The sequence below is a fragment of the Brassica napus genome, chromosome A8 (genome assembly GCF_020379485.1).
Source record: "Brassica napus cultivar Da-Ae chromosome A8, Da-Ae, whole genome shotgun sequence".
Classification (NCBI taxonomy): Eukaryota; Viridiplantae; Streptophyta; class Magnoliopsida; order Brassicales; family Brassicaceae; genus Brassica; species Brassica napus.
In genome coordinates this window covers 9,339,446-9,362,789 of record NC_063441.1, presented here as the reverse complement: position 1 = coordinate 9,362,789, position 23,344 = coordinate 9,339,446, and the positions used below count along the sequence as shown (strand labels likewise).

Genomic DNA, 23,344 nt, shown 5'->3' with positions numbered 1-23,344 from the left:
AGGTGGCTCCGCCAGGTGTACACTGGCATTTGTCCACCAAACAGTGACCCAATGATTGAAAGACACAATTAAAATGATTTTTATGTGGCTTATTTTCTAAATATCTTTAGAATGTATCCTATTTATCAATTAAGTTGTACTATTATTTTATCGTTTTAATAATTTTGAAAAAAGTGATATTCATTTTCGTCTACAGGTTTCTTATAAAGTATATGTATGCTTGTGCACAAAAAGAGAAGCATATGTATGACTTTTAGTATTAATGTGTACCCACTTATATGATAAATTAAAGGGTTGTGAAGAGTGCATGTGAAAGTTAATCAAAGAAACTTAATTAGACTCAACATGTGGATCCTAGTCATTTTGGCATAGATTTACAAAAGTCACAAGCCTACTACTCCTTATCTTCTTTTTTTTTTGTAAAAAAGGCTTACTATTCCTTATCTCTTGCCTTTCTTCTACATTATTGTATTGAGAGATCAGAGATCAATACATATATAGGAGGTTTTTTGTAGAACAAAATACAAGGGATATTACCAAAAGTAAGATTGACTGGTACATATATACTATATACTACATATGAACATGCGATTTTATCTAGAACTGTAGATATAATATACTATAAAATATGTAAAATAACACAACAATATATTTCTTAATAGTCATAATTAGCACTACATTCAATTAAGTTATTAACCAAAATTAGATATGCGTTATAATGCTAGACAAATTCCAACCTTTGAATTGCCGTGACGATCCTCTTCAATCTGTAATAACTTCTTTTAGTTATCTATCTTATTAAAACTGAAGTACAAAATGGGTTTGTTTGGAAACTTGATTAGTAATCTTAATGAAATCAGTTTGGACACAGGTTTAATTAGATCCACTTTAGTAATTTAAAAAAAAAACCCTTTGCAATCGAATTCAATACATACGATGGCCCATTTAAAAATTCTGATACGTAAGCCCAATTTTTAAAAAATCGAATCTTGCTTCCCATCCTATCTTTATGCACACAAAATATATGGTAACTGGTCCTTAAAAATCGTCTATAATTCGTTACCAAAAACGTAGGAGTTGTTACCAAAAATCTAGATTTAAATCCAAAAAATATTCACAAGAATATCTCCACAAGCAATCACTCCTTATAACCTAGATCATACACTTCAGTTTATAACCTATCTTATTCCACCGAGCGGCCGAAAAAAAAGAAATTATGGCTATGGTTACAAACAGCGAAATCACTATGTTGAACAATCTCAAACCATATAAGAATACTTGGAAGGTTGAAGTAAAAGTTCTTCGTTCGTGGTTGCAACAATCAAACTATTCTGGAGAAGACACTTTCGAATTCTTACTTGAAGATAGGATGGTATTTCTTTCTTTTAATCTATTTGTTTTCTATAATTTTCAGAATCCAACGACTAAACCAACATATGACTATTTGTTATTGTAGGGAACCGAGATGTATTGTACCTGTAAGAAGATCTTCCTTGCTCGTGTTAAGAATTTGCAAGTCGGTCAATGGACGTTCCTCGAGAATTTTTCTGTTTACCCGGCAATTGGGATGTACAGACTTTCGGGCCATAATTTCAAGATTTCCATCACACAATGTTCCATAGTCACTAACTCCAGTCTGACAACCTGCGAGGTACATAAGTTTGTTACCATATAATAGCTTAAACAAATGTACAACATATTTTTGACCTAAACGTTTGATCAATCCTTAGGTTCCTTCGATTGATCATAACAAAGAGAGTTCATCTGAAGATCTACCAACATCTGGATCTAAAAGTAAGGAAGGAGATACTGATCTTAATGACATGAATTCTACATCCAAGAAGCTATGTGGATAGAGGAGAAACATGGAGAAGAAAAAAGAAGATTAATTGAGTTTGTTGTTTTGGTTTTGTTTTAATTTTGATCTGGAATTTTCCGTTTGTTTACGAATATCCCTTTGTTTTAGATTACCTTTTCTTTAATCCTATTTTAAATCAATAAAGTTCATATCTATTTAACAAATGACTACCAGTTAACCTGCGCGCAATTAGGTTGTAAAATTCATCTAATAGAAAATTACCTAAAAATTCTTAATAGAAAATTACATTAATTCAACTTAACATGATACACACTGGCTACGATAGTATAACAACTCCTAAACTTACATCTATAATAGGACTATAATAATAGGACTATTCACTAAACTTCTCAAATTTCACCTATCTAGCACCAATGTAAATCATTTACATTGGTGCCATCGTCTTTATTGGATGTGAGTCATAAAAAAAAGAGATTATTTTTTAAATATCAAGATATAAATCATAACAAAATATCGTAAATAACATTTTTTATAAATATCTTGCTTTCCCACCAATGTAAGTCAATCGAATTGAAATCATACGCTGGCCCATTTAAAAATTCTGATACTTAAGCCCATTTTCTAAAAAATCGAATCTTGCTTCCTGTTTTGAACATTCTTTCTCTCCACGTAAGTGTATGTGAGCATCTTTAAGAAAAGATTTTCCTTAACGACCAAATAATTCAGTTACCAAAAATTTGGGAGGAAGAGAATATCTTAATAGATCTAACAGATCGAGAAAACGAATATATCAAAAAAACATTCTGTACTAATTTGTTACCATGTTTAGCGCAAACCATTTTAATAATATCTAATAATATCTAATATTGAATAAGATATATTTTCATATATACGATTTCGTTGAAAACAGAAATGAGCAAATCTCGGTTCAGTATCTATCCTAACCATAAATTAGGCTTAAATTAAATATCTACACCCATATATATATACCTCTACTATAATATAACACCACCCATCGAAATCTCATAGCAAAATAGCAAAATATGTCAAACGATCGAAAAATGTGTCTTATTAAGGATCTAAAACCTTACCGAGATGAATGGCGCCTAACCCTCAAACTTCTTCATTCGTGGAAACAAAGCACCAGTTTTTCTGGTGATACTCTTGAGTGCGTCCTGGTAGATCAAACTGTAAGATATGTTTGCGCTGACTTTAAATATAAATATATTAATTCTCAACTAATACTGAATCATATTATACTTTGTTTTTTGAAAAGGGAGCTAAAATCCAAGCATCATGCAAGAGATCGCAAATGAATCGTGTACAACGTTACCTACCTGTTGGTGAATGGAAGGTCGTTGACACCGTCAAAATAACTGGGGCAGGAGGTCAATATCGACCTACAAAGCAACAATACAAGATGACGATCTTAGGAGACACATCAATAACCCCTTCTGATTATCGTAATGATAATCAATTCCTTGATCTCGCTAACTACGAGGATATTGTTAATGGAAAGCTAAAACCCAATTTCCTTATTGGTATGTATACAACTAGATTATTACTTTTTCTATGCGGTCTTACTCCTATATCATTGTACATTTATAAAGTTTGTTATTGAATCAGATATCATGGGACAAGTAACTGATCTTGGAGCAGTAGCTACCGTCCAAGCTAAGGGGAATGACACAAAAAGAGTTCATTTCCGTTTACGTGATTTAAGGTAGTTTTATTGATTTTATTGATATCTGTTATTTACTTTTTTATGGACTAAACAATATCTTACATTTAATAAGATCATTATAAATGTTCTTTCAGTGGTCAAGAGGTGTCGTGTTGCTTATGGGGAAAATATGCCGAGCAGATTGAAACACACATGGAAGATGCTAATGATGAAACTTTTATATGCTTGATAAGATTTGCAAAAATCAGCGAGTTCAGAGGTACTCACTTAAGAGTATTATATTATAAGTTTTATCTGCTACAAAGGTATCCATGATCCATAGTTCAATTTCAAAATATGCATTAACACTTATTTTTACAATATAGGAGATAAGCAAATCACCAACGCGTTTGATGCTTCACTTGTGTGTCTCAACCCAACAATGGAGGAAGCTATTGATTTTAGACAGAAGTAAGTATAAAAAAATATATTTCTTGGTTTGTCATCTGAAGTAATTTAACAAATTTTGTTAATCGCACTCCGGTTTGGTTTTTTTCAGGATGTCGAGTGATTCTCGGGCCTTAGCTATTTGTGATCAAAGTAATGAAAAGAAGATAATCACCAAGGTTACGGCCAATTGGGATGATGTAGACGTGAGATGTATTTCTGAGATTTTGCAAAGTTTTGAGGTAATAATACAATCTGGTAACAAAATTTACTTTGGTTTCTTATTACAATAGTTCTAACGCCTGGTGCCTATAACCATATAGGTTGACAGTTGCAAGATCATTTGTTCAATTGAATCCATTGACACGGATTGGGGTTGGTTCTATTTTGGGTGTACTAGACACAATCGACGTCTTACTAAGATTGGAAGGAAATCTTCTGGTAATATGATTCAGTCTGAAAAGCCACAATTTTATTGTGATGTGTGTCGTGGTCCGTGTAACAATTACGAACCGAAGTAAGTAACAAACAATGACATTGTCTATAAACATATTAAACGTGTCTAGATTTCACAATGTGTATATTTGACAGGTTCAAGCTTCATTTGATTGTCAAAGATGACACTGAGACATGCAGATTAATGCTTCTTGATACTGTTGGAAGAACGATTATTGGTAGCAAAGCTGTTGAACTTTGGGATGGTTCATTTGACGAGGTTATTTTTTTAGCCTAATAATTTATTGGTTAATACCATTGGCATATTACATTGTTTGAAATTGCTTTGTATGTGTAACAGATTGAAGACCCAGAAATACTGCCTCAGCCTATTCGAGATTTGGTTGGGAAATCTTTTTGTTTTGGTTTAGCCATAACCAGTGACAATGTAACAAACGGTTCAGACACATTTAAGGTCTCTGAGGTCTGGTCTGGAGATTATATTCAAAGAATCGAGTCACTCTCAGAACCAGTTTCATTAATTGAAACCATTTCGTCAACTCTATCTGGTGGAGAGGTAAGTGGTCTTATCATATTTAACTACTTTATCATGTTAGTCCGTGTCACGTGAATTTGAAAAGCTTCAAAGTAAACTAAATCGTTTTTTCTTTGTTTCCTAGCTTCCTGGGATTGATCATATCAATGAGAACTCATCTGAAGATTTTTCCACCCCAAGTAACAAACGTAAGGAAGATGAGTGTGATCAAATGGACATGACATCTACTTCTAAGAAGTTATGCACTAAGATCGTAAAGAAGGAGAAAGAAAAGGACTGATTAGTGATGAGTGCTTAACCCTATAAAATGTTATTTTGCTTTGTTTTTTATTTTGGTGTTTTATGACTTTGGAGTTTTGGTTTTTTTTTTCCGTATGTTTTTTTGTTACATTTGAAATTCCCTCATCAATTTATTGGTTCAAGTTTGCTTCTCTACTTATTCAATCACGTGAAGATTATGGCTAGACTTCTACCTGTTGCAAATTTTTATATCTGGTCTTTCCACAAGCAACCTAATATTATTTGACAATTCACTTCTTCTAACAAACAACTTAACAACAAGTGAATAAGTGTTCCAAGAGCATCTATCTTATTAAAACTTAAGAAATTCATGAGAAGAACTATATTACTATAAGAGTTGTGAATGTACCTTCAATGAATCGAGAGTGCAGCCAATATTGGTATATTTTTTGACCTATATCTGCAAGTATAATAAAAACACGAATTTTAAGCTTTGAATCAATATATTAAAAAAATAAAATCAGTATCTATTTAAGAATGGGATTGTTATGATATTCTGTTGCCATAAAGTAATATAGAATTTAATTAAAATTTGGTTAAATTTACTGAGCAGAAAATATCACTGGTTACAGTACCATTAAAATCGAATCCTGACTTACAATTAGGTTAGATTTTTCTTTCCACCCATTTTTTCTCTACCGACATTACATAGTATTGCAAACATATCAATACAATATATTTTGTTCTCCTATATGAGAAGACAGTATGAAACGAAAAAGAGAGCTTTCCAGTTTGAACAAGGAGAATGATAGATCATCTTTGCGTAAAGAGAATAACATCAGTAATCAGAATGAATGCCAGTCAAGTCTATCAAACTCAAGAATGGAGAACAAAGCCCGGGATGATGTTCATTCTACTGTTGACATCAGGGCTGTTTTTAAAAGGTTATTTGGTGGTTTTGAGAATACTCAGTTGAACATCAAAAATGCTGTTAAAGCACAGAGTACAATCACACCAAAAACACCAAATAACAGACACAGATGTGTTCTCGGTAATAGTTCTGAAAAGACCTTATATTTCAGAAAATATACTTATTTCGATTTTATTCAAACTAATTTTGTCTTTTCAATGTATTAATTTAGGTATTTCCTTGGATCAAGACCAATGTAATAAGACTCCTGACCAGAGAAGTTGTTTAACGTCATTGAAGTGTAAGTTTATCTTAATACATTTTTACTTCATAACATAATCCAAACCAAACCTCCATTTTGTGGATTTATCTTTCCATTGCGTTTGTTATGTAGCTCAAGTTAGCAACTCAGCAGACTTATATACTACCCCGAGACCAAACCAGAAAAAGTATAAACGTATTGCTCTTAATGATATTACCAATATTGCTAGAGATGAAGGTCTGAATACAAGCACACCAAAAACAATGCGTAACAAACGCAGATGTGTTCAAAGTAAGAGTTCTAATTCGACTCTTATGTGATTGTAATTGATAGCATGCCTAATGATTCTGAGCTCATTATGTCGTCTTATAAAAATTGTCTCAGGTGTTTCCTTGGATTCAAACCAAGATAATAACACTCCATACCAGAGTAGTTGTTTGACCTCATTGAAGTGTAAGTGAAAAAAATCGAGTATTTAAGATAAACATTATCTGAGCCATCTTTTTAGCTAATTTTGTATGTTAACATTATTTAATGACTTCTATATAGCTAAAGTTACCAAGGATTCTGAAACAAAAACTACTCAGAGACCAATCAAAAAGAAGCAGCAAAAAAATAAATGTGGACTTCTTGATGATGTTACCAATATACAGAATTCGAGTGTAAATGTAATTGAAGATACACCTTCGAATACTATCAATGAGAGAGAAGAAGAAGTGGTTCCTGATGATGACGAAGCAATTGATGATTGTGATGATGATTTTGGAGGTTTGAGTGCATAATATGATTCTTAAAATGCTACTTTCATCTGCTGCAAATTGTCCTAAGTTGGAATATTTTTTTTTATAGGAATAATTGAAGAGCTCGATGGTAATTTAGAGTTTGACTGTTCCTCCCAAGAAAGTTCTGATTCTGAGAATAATGAAGAGAGTGTAGATTATTCTGTTGGGGAAAAAACACATTGTAAGACTCCGAGAAGCAAGAGAAAGGCAACCTTTGCCAAAGAGACTGTATGTGAAAACTCTTTTACAAAGAGTAGGGGATCAAAAGATCTAGGTATATTAATAAGAAATGGTTACTTTGAACCTATATCAACAATTTTTATTTAAACTATTTTCTTAAAGTAAATTGATTAAATTTGTTAACATTGACAGTGTATATTGACGAGGGTGATCCAACATACTCATGTATCCACTGTGGCGCTATTATGTGGTACGGAGAACGGATTAACAAACGCAGGAATGCACGAACTCCTACTTTCACTCTGTGCTGTATGCAAGGTCAAGTCAAATTGCCACTATTAAAGGATCCTCCAGATGTGCTGAAAAGATTGCTGGAAGGGGATGATAAACTAAGCAAACATTTCCAAAAAAATTTGAGACCTTACAATATGGTTTTCTCATTTACTTCTCTTGGTGGCAAAGTTGAGAGATCAGTGAGAAAAGGATTAGGTCCGGATATGTTTCAGTTGCATGGAGAAAACTACCATCTAGCAGGAAGTTTGAGACCAAAAGATGGTACTAATGCCAAATTTGGACAGCTCTATATTGCGGACACAGAAAATGAGGTGGAAAACAGGGCCAAATGTCTTAGGTAACTGAAAGTTTATAAAGTATCTTTTGAGAATTTATGTCAACTGCGTCCTAAGTTGTTAAGCAAATAGTTTGTACATGTTTAATATGGTTTGAGATCTCGTGATTAAAGGTAACATTGTCTAACATTTATTACAAATTTACTTTGTGAATTTGACAGCAATGGTAACACGAGTGGGAAAGTAAAAGCAAAAGATACTTTGAAGAAAGAAATCATCCAGGCTTTGATGAAGATGTTAGATGATGTTAATCCGTATGTTCAACAATTTAGATCAGCAAAAGATCGATTTGATACTAATCCAGAAGATGCATTTCATATGAGGATTATTAGTGATCGACTCAAAGACGGAAGGACTTACAACACACCCACAGCTTCTGAGGTTGCTGCATTAATTCCTGGAGATTTTAATCTTGATATGGATAAAAGGGATATAGTGCTTCAGCAGCATTCAGGAAAACTTATGAGGATTAATGAAATTCATGCTGCTTATCTAGCACTACAGTATCCTCTATTATTCCCTTATGGAGAAGATGGTTTCAGACTTGGAATTAAGAAAGGTGTTACTGAAGCTACGAAAAAGCAGAAGAAAGCTACAATTAGTATGAGGCAGTTCTATGTATTTCGTCTGTTCGAACGTAAGAATGAGTCACGACATCTCCTACATTCTAGGCGACTATTTCAGCAATTTTTGGTGGATTCCTATACCACTATAGAGTCTAATCGTTTGCGCTATCTGAAGTTCAATCAGTGTACTTTGCGTTCTGATAGTTATGACTCGCTCAAAGAATCAGAGACTGCTGGCAAGATCGATATGCATGAACAAGGAACAGAATTTGTGTTGCCTGCTTCTTTCACTGGTGGTCCTAGATACATGAAGAACAATTATTTGGATGCTATGGCCATTTGTAAGCATTTTGGATTTCCAGATCTTTTCATCACTTTTACATGTAATCCTAGGTGGCCAGAGATCACCAGATATATTAAAGAGAGAAATTTGACCGCAAACGATAGACCAGAGATTCTTTGTAGGATCTTTAAGATGAAGCTCGAGTCACTGATGGATGATTTGACCAAAAAAAGTCTTCTGGGCAAGACTGTTTCATGTGAGTTGTTACAAAATCTGATTTTTTATAAGAATATGTTTTACAGTGTGTAAGATAGATGATTCATACTAACTTTTTTTTTTGTGGTTTTCAGCAATGTATACAATAGAGTTTCAGAAACGTGGTCTACCTCATGCGCATATTCTTTTATTCATGCATCCCAGTAACAAGTTTCCCACAACAGACGACATAGACAAGATTATTTGCGCGGAAGTTCCTAATAAATCCTCAGAGCCTGAACTTTACGATGTGGTTAAAGATATGATGATGCATGGACCATGTGGAGCTGCAAATATGAATTCTCCATGTATGGAGAATGGATTGTGCTCGAAATTATATCCTAAACCATATTCTGCGTCTACTACAATTAGTAAAGATGGTTTTCCAGTTTATAGAAGACGCGAGCAATCAGAATGTTATGTTGAGAAGAATGGGATGAAATGTGATAACCAGTGGGTTATTCCATACAACAAGAAACTATCTCTTCGCTACAGAGCTCACATTAATGTCGAATGGTGCAACCAAGCTGGGTCAATTAAATACTTATTTAAGTATATTAATAAAGGACAAGATCGTGTGACTGTGGCCGTGGAACCTCCTGAACATGTGGTCGCAAAACAGCTGGAAAACGTTGAGGGAAGTGTGGAGAAGAAGAAAATTAATGAGTTCAAAGATTTCTTCGATTGTAGGTAATAAAAAGTTTTCGATTTGTTAATTAATTTGAAAAAACAATCGCTTGGTTGTATACGTGAAGCATTTGCATATTTTATTTACTTTTTGTTCGTTTTATTGTAGATATGTTTCTTCATGTGAGGCATCATGGCGAACCTTTATGTTCTCAATTCACTATCGATCTACATCAGTTGAGAAGCTTACTTTCCATCTACCTGGAAAACAACATGTTATTTTCAGAGGTAAAGATAAGATGGAAGCGGTGGTGAGTCGTAAGCTCATTGAGAATACTATGTTCTTGGCATGGTTTGAGTTGTGCAAAGTTGATTCACTTGCAAAAACCATCACGTATGCTCAGATACCCAATTTTTTTACTTTCGATAAAAGTAAGAAGAAATTCAAAAGAAGAAAAAAGGGATTCAGCATTGGTAGGATTAATTATGCTCCCCGTAAACAACATGATTCTTATTATCTTCGCGTGTTGTTGAACGTTGTGAAAGGTGCTACCAGTTACATGGACATACAAACATTTGAAGGCGTTGTTCATGATGGCTACAAAAAAGCATGTTCTGCTCGTGGGTTGTTAGATGATGATCACGAGTATATTGATGACCTGTTGCGGAGAAGTTATGATTGCTTAGCGAGTGATCTACGTCAGGTGTTTTCTATGATGCTTCTTAATGACAGCTTAGAAGCGCCAGAGAATGTATGGGAACATACTTGGGAGTGTTTGTCTGAAGATATTGAGCATAACCGGAGAAAATATTTCAATAGACCAGGTTTGTCTTAACTCAATATACTATTATAAAATCTATCCTTAACCTGTTGTTTGTTTTTGTAGGACTTGTGTTAAGTGATGAAGAGAAAAAGAAGTATGCTTTACAAGAGATTGAAAAACTTTTGAGGAGGAATGGAGATTCGCTAGAGAGATTTACCAAGATGCCGCAGGTCTCAGAATCAAGTGAAAATGATTCAAATGTCCTTATATTAGATGAGCGCAGTTATCCTCGTGAAGCATTGTTAGAAACTCTTGAAAGAGATTCTCCAAAGATGACCGATGAGCAAAGGAAAATATTTGATGAGATTATTGATGCTGTCACAGAAGGAAGAGGAGGGACTTTTTTTGTCTATGGTTTTGGTGGGACTGGTAAAACTTTCCTTTGGAAATTACTATCAGCAGCTATTAGATCTAGAGGCGATATTGTTCTTAATGTTGCATCAAGTGGAATTGCATCTTTGTTGTTACAAGGGGGTAGAACTGCTCATTCAAGATTCGGTATACCTCTTAGTCCTGATGAGTTCTCAACATGTACTATGGCTCACGGAACAGATCAAGCTAATTTAGTAAAAGCGGCATCACTCATTATATGGGATGAAGCACCCATGATGAACAAGCATTGTTTTGAAGCTTTGGATAGAAGCTTATCTGATATTGTGGGGAAGCACAGGAACAAACCCTTTGGAGGAAAAGTTGTTGTTTTTGGAGGCGATTTTAGGCAGGTTCTACCTGTGATTAATGGAGCTGGAAGAGCAGAGATTGTATTGGCAGCATTGAATTCTTCGTATCTTTGGGAGCACTGTAAAGTTTTGAAACTCACAAAGAACATGAGGTTGTTGTCAGGCTGTTTAACAGCTGAAGAGGCAAAAGATCTTAAGGACTTCTCTGAATGGATATTAAAAGTTGGTGAAGGTAAACTTGCAGAGCCTAACGACGGTGAGGCTGAGATCGAAATTCCTTCTGAGTTTTTGATTACTAATTTTGAAGATCCAATAGAAGCTATCTGCAAAGCAGTGTATGGTGATTTCGTGGCTTTACAAGAGAACAAGGAGCCAAAATTTTTCCAAGAAAGAGCTATTTTGTGTCCTACTAATGAGGATGTCAATACAATTAATGAGTATATGTTGGATCAGCTTGAGGGTAATTTTATATAGTTATTCATTGATTTAAATCTCTTAGATGATTAATTATTGTACTAACGAAATGTTTTGGTGTGCTTTTAGGTGAAGAAAAGATTTATACAAGTGCAGACAGTATTGATCCAATTGATAAATTGTCAATGAATGATGAAGCACTTGGACCTGACTTTCTCAACAAAATAAAGGTGTCTGGTTTGCCAAACCATAGCCTTAGACTCAAGATTGGTTGTCCTGTTATGGTTCTAAGAAACATCAATCCTACTGCTGGGTTAATGAATGGAACAAGAGTACAGATCACTCAACTGATGGATTTTATGGTTCAAGCTAGGATTATTACTGGAGAAAAGGTTGGGAATATTGTATATATTCCTAGGTTGTTAATCACACCATCAGACACAAGATTACCTTTTAAGATGCGCAGGAGGCAATTGCCTTTGGCTGTTGCTTTTGCAATAACTATTAACAAAAGTCAAGGGCAATCACTATCTGAAGTTGGTCTCTTTCTACCAAGGCCTGTGTTTTCCCATGGACAACTATATGTGGCTGTGTCTAGGGTCACTTCTAAGAAAGGATTGAAAGTTCTGATTGTAGACAAAGATGGTAAACCTAAAAAAAAAACTATGAATGTAGTTTTCAAAGAGATTTTCAACAATCTTGAAGAGCATGAGTGATAAGGTACTATTCTGAATGATAGACTTAACAGTATACACGTTTTGTAAGTGACAGAAATTAAAAATTGATTCTGTTATTGAATGCAGGTTTTAGACGTCTGCGTTATTGGTTTTATGTGATGGTTCAGGAAGAGATTTGGTGTTGCTGTCATCCTATATCCTAGATGCTGCGCATGTTCTTCTTATGAGATTTGGGTTACCTAGAGTTTTAGACAAGACAAAGTCTATTTATTTTGTTATTTTCAAACACTTCAGTGTTAATTATTTTTCTACTATTTCTTACACAATCATTCACAATAACAAATATATTCTTCAATCAAACAACTTAAAAGCTACCAACAACAATCAGTGAAACCAACAGAATAACTTGCCGATATCCTAGAGAGTCCCCAGTTGCTTTCGTCTAATTAAAAAAGCCAAGGCATAATTCATTCACCTAATAGCTAACATCAGAAGTGGGATTTACTAACCGTGTTCTGTAATGCAGAGTCTGGTCTACAAAGGTGTTGTCTAGATTTTTAATCGGGAGTTTATTCTTTCTTCCCCAAAACTCTTGAAATCATGCAAATCAAAAAAAACATAAATTATTCCCAAGCATTATATAGAACACCAAACACAATGAATTGTCAAGTGAAGGATAATACATGACACCATATTTCTTACCTCCTATGCGTACATACCATAATAACATTTGAGAACTTTATCTCTTTGTATCATTTGCCTAATGAAAATATTCATCCTTTCCTCCTTTGATCTCTGCAATGTTATTTAATTTGCAAAATTTGGTTAATTTTGTAAATCTATCTAATTTAAGCAGAAGAGTATTGTTAATCATTTTATAAGTAAATACTTACCTGACAGATCCTCAATTCTGATTCACTTGCATCATCACGTGATTTCACTCATCATCACTTATTCATCATCCTCTGCTTTCATTGCTGGTCGCAAGTTTAAAGCTACCCATTAGTCTCCAATCTACACGATCTCTCATATTTAGTATATATAAATATGAAACAGACAAAAAAAAATATATCTTAGAAACCAAATCGCATAACCGGAAGGGAAATATATGTAGAGTCTAACCTTTGAATCACTAGCGCATTAGAAGGTTAGCTGAGACACAGAAAATCAATGATTGAATCTTCCTTTTCCTCACAAACATCGCTCCAGGGATTTGATCACTGGGCTAAGACATGACGCTGGCAGAGAGATGAACAAAAAAGATGAACAGTCTTTTTTCTTTATTCACCGACAGAAAGGAAGTGAAGTCAAGAAAAATAACTGGTTAGGTTTGTTTGTTAATTTGTTTCCCGGACTAATCAGTTTTAACATTAATTGGGCTTAGTCTTTAGTATATTTTAAAATGTTTACATCTACGGCCCAATTATGTGACTTAAACATTACACATTTCTGTTTATAATATTTTATATGTAATTCAATATATATATATATATATATAAACCAACCATATAACACTCGACAATCAATATATTTTCATAACACATGGGATGAAAGATATCCAGCCAAAACACATCTTCACAATATTTCTGACAAAAAAATTATCTAATTGTACTCAATGTACAAAAATCCAAAAAGTTTGGTAATTTAGTATATTGAATGTCTAATTATTAAAATACATTTGTTCTTTTGTTCAAGTTTTATATCCGAATAAGCTGTTAAACTAATTATATTGCCAACTACATTTAGAATATTGCAAAGTATCATTTTAAAAAACGTGTAAGTTTCTTTTTTCCTATTTACTTATGAACACATTTATAGAGCAACTGTGTTAGCAAACACAATATAATTAGGAACCGAGTTTGGTAGAGCAAACTAAGAGCACGATATGTGTTTTCCGAGAAATCAACACTTATACTTACAAAAAACACTTAACATTACACAAATAACCAAGAAAAAGATTGCAAGACATGCAAAGTAGGAAATTAAAATTTAGGACATAAGGATAACTAAACATGAAAAATCATGTTTATTTTTACATGCATGCACAGACACGCCTTTTTTTAGTTATTAAACAGAGCAAACTCAACAAACTGTCTCAGCCTTTTGGAGTAGTAACATTTCTTGCATACTTTAGCCATGTTATTGGGATCGCACTTTCTCCCTGGCTTAAGGTTGACCATGTTTACATAGTACCGGTCTTGGAAAACTATATCCGGAATTGAACTTAGTGAGATCTTGACTCTTTCCCAGCAATGATCGGAGGTTGATAGATTTTCTTTCCATTGGAGTTTATCCAAATATTTTTTACCTTTTGGATAGTGACCTAAGGCAAGCATTAACAAACCGTAAAGATACATACCATTTGTATTGTTTAGAGTGGCTGATTGGCGTAGATGAAAGAGTCCTTTATGTTTTTCTTTGTGTACGAAGTATTGAAGTAAGCCCTCAATATAGTGTGCCTCAGGATTGCCATTCTCCAAGCACAGATTCTTCAACTCAGCATGCTTAGTGAGCATTTCATTTGGTTGCGCAACAAAATATTCTAGGCTGAGGTTTCTGAAATAGCTGGTGGGATCTGAGTTGGGGTAGTCGTCGGTGTCAGAGGAATCACTTAATGAAATGTAATTGTTGACAGAATTTTCGGAAGCCATCTTCACTTGACGAAAAGTTGGATGCTCTGTTTTTTTTTTCTGGTTTTTACTCTCAATCTAAGATAACTCAGCTATGAAGGTAATGTTGGAAGTTTGAGGATGGGATTTATAAAGCGAGAACTTGGAAAATGGTCTGATAGTAATCGATTATTGAGGTCACATGCAAAGCAAAAAAAGGCTGTGGTTCAAAGGTGTTGTCATTTCAAAACAGAACTTGGAAAATGGTCTGATAGTAATCGATTATTCTTTGCTTTTTTGCATGCTTCTTGATATGTGCAAAATTAGTTATTGTTTGTTTTATTCATTTGAATATTTTGATTCTTGCATGTGTCGAAATGATATGTTTTAAAACTACTAAACGAGTAACACCAGGTTGATTTATATATTGATGTTAGCAGTAATATATCTTTTAGAAAATCTTAATCAGAAAGTGTCAAATTTGGATGTGCGGAATAGTATTGATTGATTCGAAGCCTGTGTTTGTCTTGTGCATTTTAATAGTATTGATGCGTGCATAGATACATTTCTACATAATCGTGGAATATTATTAAAGTGGGGAGGTTCTACCTTATTTGATTCTGAGTAAAATCTTTTGTTTTTTATTTCATAATTTAACCGTGTTAAATTGTACACCGTCTAAAATCTTACTAAAGCCAAATTAACACTTTACCTAAGATTTCTCAACTAAAATAAATATTCGATACTCTTAGAATATCCTAAGTCGATCTAACAAAAAGAATGAATAATTATATAATTATTGAATAATTATTTAGAATATACTATTAGAATACACTTTACCTAAGATTTCTCAACTAAATTAACATTTTATTCATGCAAATCACCTTCTTGAAAGATGTCAAACCGAAAAAGACTGCATGGCGTGTACAAGTCAAGGTTCTCCACTCTTGGAGACAATGGAATAAAATTGCTGGTCATTCATTGGAATTATTTCTTTCGGATGCACATGTAATTGTAGTGTTGTTTATATATTTGTGGTTATGTTTAATTTTTTTGATCCATTGTTTAAAGTATATTAAATTTTGGCTTGGTTATATTATTTTAGGGTACTAAAATACAAGCATCGTGTAAAAAGACTTACATGGATGAATTGGCTAGCAAGGTTCCTGTTGGAGAGTGGATCAACATTGACAACTTCAGTTTGACTGGTGTTGGACGTACCTATCGCACAACAAACAATCCTTTGAAGATGAATTTTATTCACAAGACAGACATCTCAGAGTCAACTCTACGGATTGAGAATAATTTTCTTGATTTGGTTGATTTCGAAACCATACTTAGTGGCAAACCTGATGAGAACATCCTTATTGGTAAGAGTTGGTTCATATATCTTGAGTTATTAAATTATTTACAAGATATTGTATTAAGGATTGAATCAAATAAAACATATAAATTATTCTCAAACATTTTACAGAACAAACAAACACAATGAATTGAGACTGAAGGATAATAAATGAGATTTTACAGAACAAACAAACATAAAATTTTTTTACTTATCTGCTTTTTGTCTGAATCAATTACATGGCGGAGATGAATCATGGTGGAGATGATGTCTCAAAGAAAGCTCCATTTTATATGTTGCATCAACCTGTAAAAGTTTTCATGTTAAAGCTTTCGTTACAGTTCCATTACAATTCTAAATTGTAACCATCATTCCAAATACAATAGATCAAACAAATTAAAAAACACGATCAAACTAATTTAACAATCTAAAACCTTTTGATGTTTTGTCGGAGACCTCATTCCAAATACAATAGATCAAACAAATTAAAAAACACGAAACCCATAATACAATAGATCGATGGTATTTAACAATATAAAATCTGACAAACCCTTGCAATAAAATTAGAGCAAACAAATGATGATGAGTCTAACCTGTAATACAATAGATCGATTGTATTTAATCCGGATTGAGAGTGAACATGAAATCAAAGTAGTTCAGATTCTGTTTTGAGTTGGGTGTTTGAAGGATTGAAGAACACGAAGAGTTAAGAAAGAGAGAGAGAGAGAGGCAGCGACAGATCGAGATAAGAAGAAGCAAAAAAAAAATTGTTTTAGTTTTTTATTAGAACGTTACATAACAAACCCTTTCCCGGAATAATTAGCTGGGCTAATGGACATTCATTACAATTTTTATATGGGCCAGATTTAATGTAATGTGTAAATAATTAAGGAAGTTTATGTTTATGGCCCAATTTTGCAAATAATTGACATTTACATTTTTTATATAAAGAAAGTTAATGAATACTATATTTTATATAGCATCTTATGGTTGTTGTTTTTTTGTGAAAAAAATTAAAACTCCGTAACTGTAATTTTAAATATTAAAAAACACTATTTTGTATATATATTATTATCTTAATTAGTTTAGTCCCATATAAATAGTTAGAGAATATAATTATCAGAAAACAAATTTATTATTAATAACATTTCATATAATTTATTTTTGAATTAAAATTTACAATATGTTTTAAAATTTAGAAAAAAATCATAACAAAACAAGTGGTACATATATTGTTAGTCCAAATTCATATAAAACAAAAATTGCACAAGTTACACAATTTTGAAAACAAACTGCACAAGTTATAAAAAGTAATAAGAATAATCTAATAATAATGTTTCATTTGTGCCAAAAATAATATTTTGCTTACAAAATCAGATCGACAAGTACATCAGAATACCCGTTACAATACGATCCGTCTTTTTGGATATTATGTTTTTAGGGCTTTAGTACTATTAAGATATTATAAATTTCTAGAATGGGAAAGAGTCAGACTATCCTATGTCCGTCAAAGATTGTAAAAACCCAAAACATGTAAATAAATTATACTTCTAAAAATATCGTTAAATAGTTTAAAATATATTAAAAAAAAATAAAAACCCGCGCGGGCGCGCGGGTCAAAATCTAGTTTTCCCTTAATACTAACTACTTAAGGATCTGTATAAAATATAGTTTCCGTATCTCCGTATCTGATCTCCAAAACAAATTGTGGACCGATCCACTTATTATGGAAAATGGTGTTTGTTTATCAAGGTTTGCAACAATAATGCGGGAGAATATTGTACCTCTTTTATACTAAATATTCACATTTTATATAGCGTTAAACAACAAAACAGATGTACGAGAAGTGAGAACTAGTATCTTAAAGCATTTCCAACTCACGTCTATATTTGTCTCTATAATAATATTTAGAGGTAAAATCATTCAAACTGTATTCTATTTTTTTCTCTAAAATAAAGATTGATATTTTCACCTCTATATTTAGAGAAATAAATAGTATTCCTCTATAATAGATGCATATTTTTTTATTCACGAAATGATCCCTTAACTTTTTACTTTAAAAATTATAACCAAAATAATTTTTTTAGTGAAAATGTACTGTTTATATAAACATATAATTATACTCTTTATTTACATAATAGTTTCTATAAAAATATTCAGTGTAAATAATATCATAATTTTATGAATGTTATAATAAATTGGGCTGGTTTTCAACTTTTACAAATAAAATATACTATTTGTAAAATTAGAAAATAATATATCAAAAATATTTTTTTTAGAGGAAGAAATAAAGAAATAGATTGGAGACAAATCCATCTCTATTATAAATTTTTTTTATTTTAAAGAAAAAAATAGGAAAATACATCGGAGATACCACCGCATGTAAGTAGTCACATGGGTAACCACTTTCTCTTAAAGAACCTCGACAATAACTAAGGATTCACAAATATTTTACGTTGAATAAGTCGTAACAACCACATGTTATATTGTTATGGACTATGAAGTAAGAACAAGTGAACAACAATAGAAAAGAGTTTGCCCTTTTTTCAAAAGAAAAAAAAAAACAATAGAAAAGTGATATGCTATTGTTTTTTTTGGTAATCGTGATATGCTATTGTTCGGGGGACTTTAGAGATCTTCCGAACGATTGTCTTGTTTAAAGAGAATGCTTATTTTTTTTTTAGCAAATAAAAGATAAGACTACACTTATTTCAAATTTGTTAAATAGATTGGATCCAAATCCTGGCCGGTAGAGTTGCTGTTTTCAACACTGTTTTTACAAGTTTGAAGAGTTCATACCGAAAATAAGCTTTTAGAGAACAAAAAAAAAAAAAAACAACGTACATAATGTGTTTTAAAAAAAAAAAAAAAAAAAAAAACAAGAAGGGGAGGTGTATATGAATAATGTGGGCCTAGTGGGCCTTGGACATATAAAGTGCAGAATATTTCCGATTAAAGGAAAGGAGGCTTCTTCATCCATTAAGCGTATTAAGATGATATCCATTAGGGCATTTAATGATAATCAGATCCGAACGCAAGTACGACGTCGTATTAGCGTACGGTGGGGGATTCGTCTACACAATCTCCTCCTTTGTCCAAGCTTGGAAGAAGAAAAAAACGCAGAGCTGCTACGCCGCCTTGTAATCACAGGATTAAACCGCTTCCTCGGAGCTCAATTCCTGGGCAAACCGATCTCAGGGACCGTTGTTCCCCCAAGGACTCCCTCCATCTCCCCGATGTCGAAAAGGTGATTGCTTTATCCATTTTCGATGCCTCTCTATGCTGAAACTCCTGGATAAACTTGTTTTCTTTTTTCTTTTTTTTTTTGATACAAAAGTAATGATTTTTGGAATGGTTTGAACGTGTCTTGTCACTTCATTATGTTTGTCTCTTAGGATCCTTTGTAAGTTCTTTGCTCACGGCGCTTGCTTAAAAGGTGACAACTGCGAATTCTCACATGACTGGAAGGATCCCACAAATAATGTAACCTCTCTTTTTTATTTTCTTATAGAGAGAACGAACCACCATTTATTCATTCATTAACTAACTTAAACTTGGTTTGTATCAACAGGTTTGCACCTTCTACCAGAGAGGTCTCTGCTCTTACGGAAGCCGATGCAGATACGAACACGTCAAACTCAAACCTCATCCATCTCCTGCCTCATCTTCCTCCGCTCTGCCTCGATCATCTGCTTCAGAAAAGGATTTGAGCCCACTTCCCTCATCATCATCATCACCAGCGTGGACTTTGGATTCCTCAGACAACACCTTCAGCTCTTCTACTTCTTCATCCAAACCACAAGACCAACCCATTTGCTCATACGCCGCAGCTGGTGACTGCCCGCGTGGGGATCAATGCCCTCACATCCACGGAGACCTTTGCCCAACTTGTGGGAAACGTTGCTTGCATCCTTTCAGACCCGAGGAGAGGGAGGAGCACAAGAGATCATGTGAGAAAAAGCAAAAACAGCTCGAAGCGCTGAAACTTAGCCAGGAGGTGGAGTGCTGCGTCTGTTTGGAACGTGTACTCTCTAAGCCAACTCCAGCTGAACGCAAGTTTGGGCTGCTCACTGAGTGTGATCATGCTTTCTGCATAGGTTGCATCAGGAATTGGCGTAGCAGTTCTCCTTCCACCGGTATGGATGTCAACAGCACGCTGAGGGCTTGCCCCATTTGCCGCAAGTTGTCGTATTTTGTTGTCCCTAGTGTCATCTGGTTCTCAGCTCCTGAGGAGAAGAAGGAAATCATGGACAACTACAGGGACAAACTCAGGTAACATATATAAGAAATATTTGTATGCTTATATATATACAAAGTCTATTTAATGATTGGCTCTTCGTTTATGTGAATGCTGTACTCTTTTTTTTATGTCTACCAGGTCAATTGATTGTAAGCACTTCAATTTCGGAGATGGGAATTGTCCTTTCGGAACAAGTTGCTTCTACAAGGTATTTTATAATGCAGTCAGTGTTTAAACTCTAGTTATATGGGATATGCTATATTGGATCAGTTTTGTTTATTATACTATTAAGAGTGATTTCATTGACAAACATTCTCTGGTGTCTGTTTGAATCAACTATAATTGACGGCCTCTTGAAAACTCAGGGAGTATACATCATTTGTTATTTTATATTTGCATTTATGTTGTCTATCTTATTGCTAAATGTTCCAAATCTAGGGGCATTTAATACCTTTGCCAATAATCGTAGTCTTGAAGCTTTATAGTGATCCTAGAATCCACAATTAGTTTGCACAGAGGTTACATGTCTTTATGGAAGGAAGTGAAGTATAGCATGAATGATTAGTGAAGCATCATAGGCTTTAGATAAAACAATGTGATAGTTTTTTTCTGAATTGAGGAAGGGCGGGGTTTGCAGAATTTGCAAACAAGTTAAGTCCTTAGAAAGTTTGATTAGACCTTATTGGATGTTGTTGTGTTCCAGCACACTGTGAAGCCAGGGTCATATGCATGGAAATACCACAGACCACCTCCAAGGCGTCCAAGTCCCTCTGGTTCTAACTTGTCAGACATGGATACATTTTTTAGCATGATGGGGGGCATAATGTCAGAAGGAGAGTATGATCCTTTTGCATTTGAAGATTCAGACGATGACGAACTGACTACAACGGATATGATGATGTTACTGATGAACCTGGATATGGAGTCTGATTAGCTACACATATTTAAGTTACCATTAAAGTGAGAGTCTTAGGTCATATTATCATAATATAGATATATAGTTATTGGTATGGTATAGACCGTGATAGGCCTCTTTGTCGCTTTGGTGGATTATGATTTGACTATTTTTTCCTTTTGGAATGTAATATTTGATGGTGTTTGGATGCACTTCTGAAACTCAAAGGTGGGGTGTGTGTGATTTGCAGCATGCGTTTCATGATGGTCGTTTGGAGGAAGTGGTTCTGCGGCATCTGGATGCAGAAGATGGGCAGACTGTGATAGCAAAAGATATAAGGTATTGGTAGCATTCCACCACTCAAGTAAATCTCTTGTTTTAGTCACTTTTAACTCTTAATTCCGCTGCGTGTGTGTTATTCTGTCTGATATAGGTTGTCTGACTTTCTTGAGGGTATGCGTATATGAATGAGGACTCTCTTAAGCACAATAAAAGACAATGCAAACATGTTATAATGAACACCTCTCTCTCTCTCTCTCTCTCCCCCCCAATTGGTCATTCATTACAATTGACTGATTTAAGTTGGAAGATTTTGTCTTGGATACCAATGCTTTGTGACCTGGGATAAGACTTGAATTATTTGTACTCATTTTTTTGTATTTTTAACAATTGTTACAACTTCAAGTTTACCCCTGGGCGAAAAAAAAAACTGGTCTGGATCATTTGTACTATTATGAGTTTATGACTGACTGAAAATGCAGGATTTATGGATAAAAACATGCATATATGACTATTTTACCCATAAATCCTGCATTTTCAGTCTTGTATGTTCTGATTCCTACGTGATGTGCCTTGCTTCTTCGTTTCTTCTAACTAAACTGATGTCTTACATGATGACAACCGTCTTCATTACTCATTAGGCATCTCGCATTTTCACCCCCCTACACAGGCTACCCACAAGAGTAAGGAGTCAATATTTGGATCAATTGGTTTGTCTTTCCTCTTTCCACAAAAGCATCGATATAAAATCTACTTGGACTATGTCAGAGCAAAACAGATTTATAACCTGGACAACTCCAGTTAGCACCTTGGCTTTTATCTGCCAACAAAACAATTGAGGGGGAAAATTGTCAATTCGAATCTCAACAATTTTCATAGTGTCTTCTCTTATTCAAACTTTGCTACTTTCCCAACATTTATCTCCAATAAACTCTATGAACTATAAAATTCAAGGCGAATTTAAGTTTGACTAAAATGATGTTGGTCAACTATGTCAGTTAGTCACCAGATGTGTAGTTTCTGCTAGTCAAACACCACATGCCTAATTTCTACTAATCAATTGCAACATGTTAAAGTTTTTCAAAATTATCTGGAAGTCTAAAAGTATACCCGAAAATTTAATAGTTATTCTAAAAGGCCAAAAACCCCTAAAATAATTAAATCCAAAAGAATCAAAAACTTAAAAAATATATCAGAATATCCAGGAAAATTATAAATACCTAAAAACTCAAAAATATACTCATCCGAAAAATCTATAAATACCCAAAATATACCCAAACCTAAAATTGTCAAAATGGATAAAAAATTAATAGGTCAATCCAACCCAACTCAAACCATGAATCTTAAGGGATAATGAATTATCCATTAGTAAACCAATAAAAATTATAACAAACATAAACTTAAATCAAATATAGACAGAAATAACCTAATCAAAATTTTAATTAGTTTTACCACACCAAGTTTTATTTATTTTCTCATATATCTAAATCAATTTTAATAAACTAAATCTACCACAATTTCTCAAATTATTTTTGTCAACATTATATTTCTCATATATATTGATATTATATGTCGTTTTTAAATAAGCCAAATTTAATCATATTTTTCTCCAAAATCATAAAATCAAGTTTTTCTACTAAAATTGAAAATTGATTTTTTTCATAAAACCGCAAAATCTCATTTTCTCGCCAAACGGTAAAATCGTGTTTTCAGCGAAAACCACAAAATTA

General features: G+C 33.5%; 1 protein-coding gene and 1 long non-coding RNA gene across 6 annotated transcripts; one reads left to right on the top strand and one right to left on the bottom strand.

Annotated features, from left to right (window-relative positions):
* Positions 1–598: 598 nt before the first annotated feature.
* Positions 599–17,087, bottom strand: LOC106443832. Of its 4 annotated transcripts, none has more exons than XR_007315673.1 (7): positions 16,794–17,086; positions 16,000–16,506; positions 5,570–5,620; positions 3,157–3,219; positions 2,911–2,994; positions 1,477–1,644; positions 599–767 (listed from the first exon to the last, which is right to left on the bottom strand). It is a non-coding gene; the product is annotated as an uncharacterized LOC106443832 (long non-coding RNA). The 4 variants fall into 4 exon arrangements; XR_007315674.1 differs by lacking the exon at positions 599–767 and adding an exon at positions 789–804; XR_007315672.1 differs by lacking the exon at positions 599–767 and having other exon boundaries at positions 1,126–1,644; positions 2,911–3,007; positions 16,794–17,087.
* A 1,995-nt stretch (positions 17,088–19,082) lies between these two features.
* Positions 19,083–22,066, top strand: LOC106396772 (putative RING-type E3 ubiquitin transferase C3H69). 2 transcript variants are annotated; one of them, XR_002653549.2, is made up of 7 exons: positions 19,083–19,447; positions 19,596–19,683; positions 19,772–20,472; positions 20,579–20,648; positions 21,144–21,400; positions 21,586–21,674; positions 21,769–22,066. XR_002653549.2 is itself a non-coding variant. In XM_013837252.3 (6 exons), exons 1-6 carry the CDS (start codon positions 19,194–19,196, stop codon positions 21,800–21,802), a joined length of 1,236 nt encoding a protein of 411 aa, XP_013692706.3. In that variant the 5' UTR covers positions 19,163–19,193; the 3' UTR covers positions 21,803–22,066. The 2 variants fall into 2 exon arrangements, 1 of the variants encoding a protein (XP_013692706.3); XM_013837252.3 differs by lacking the exon at positions 21,144–21,400 and having other exon boundaries at positions 19,163–19,447.
* The last annotated feature ends 1,278 nt before the right edge of the window (positions 22,067–23,344 follow it).

What these genes read in the sequence shown, in the direction of transcription:
- LOC106396772 (XM_013837252.3), top strand. Translation starts at nt 19,194, where the DNA reads ATGATATCCATTAGGGCATTTAATGATAATCAGATCCGAACGCAAGTA. An exon ending in ATCTCCCCGATGTCGAAAAG is followed by an intron (nt 19,448 to 19,595) that starts GTGATTGCTTTA and finishes TTTGTCTCTTAG; the next exon opens with GATCCTTTGTAAGTTCTTTG. An exon ending in GAACAAGTTGCTTCTACAAG is followed by an intron (nt 20,649 to 21,585) that starts GTATTTTATAAT and finishes TGTGATTTGCAG; the next exon opens with CATGCGTTTCATGATGGTCG.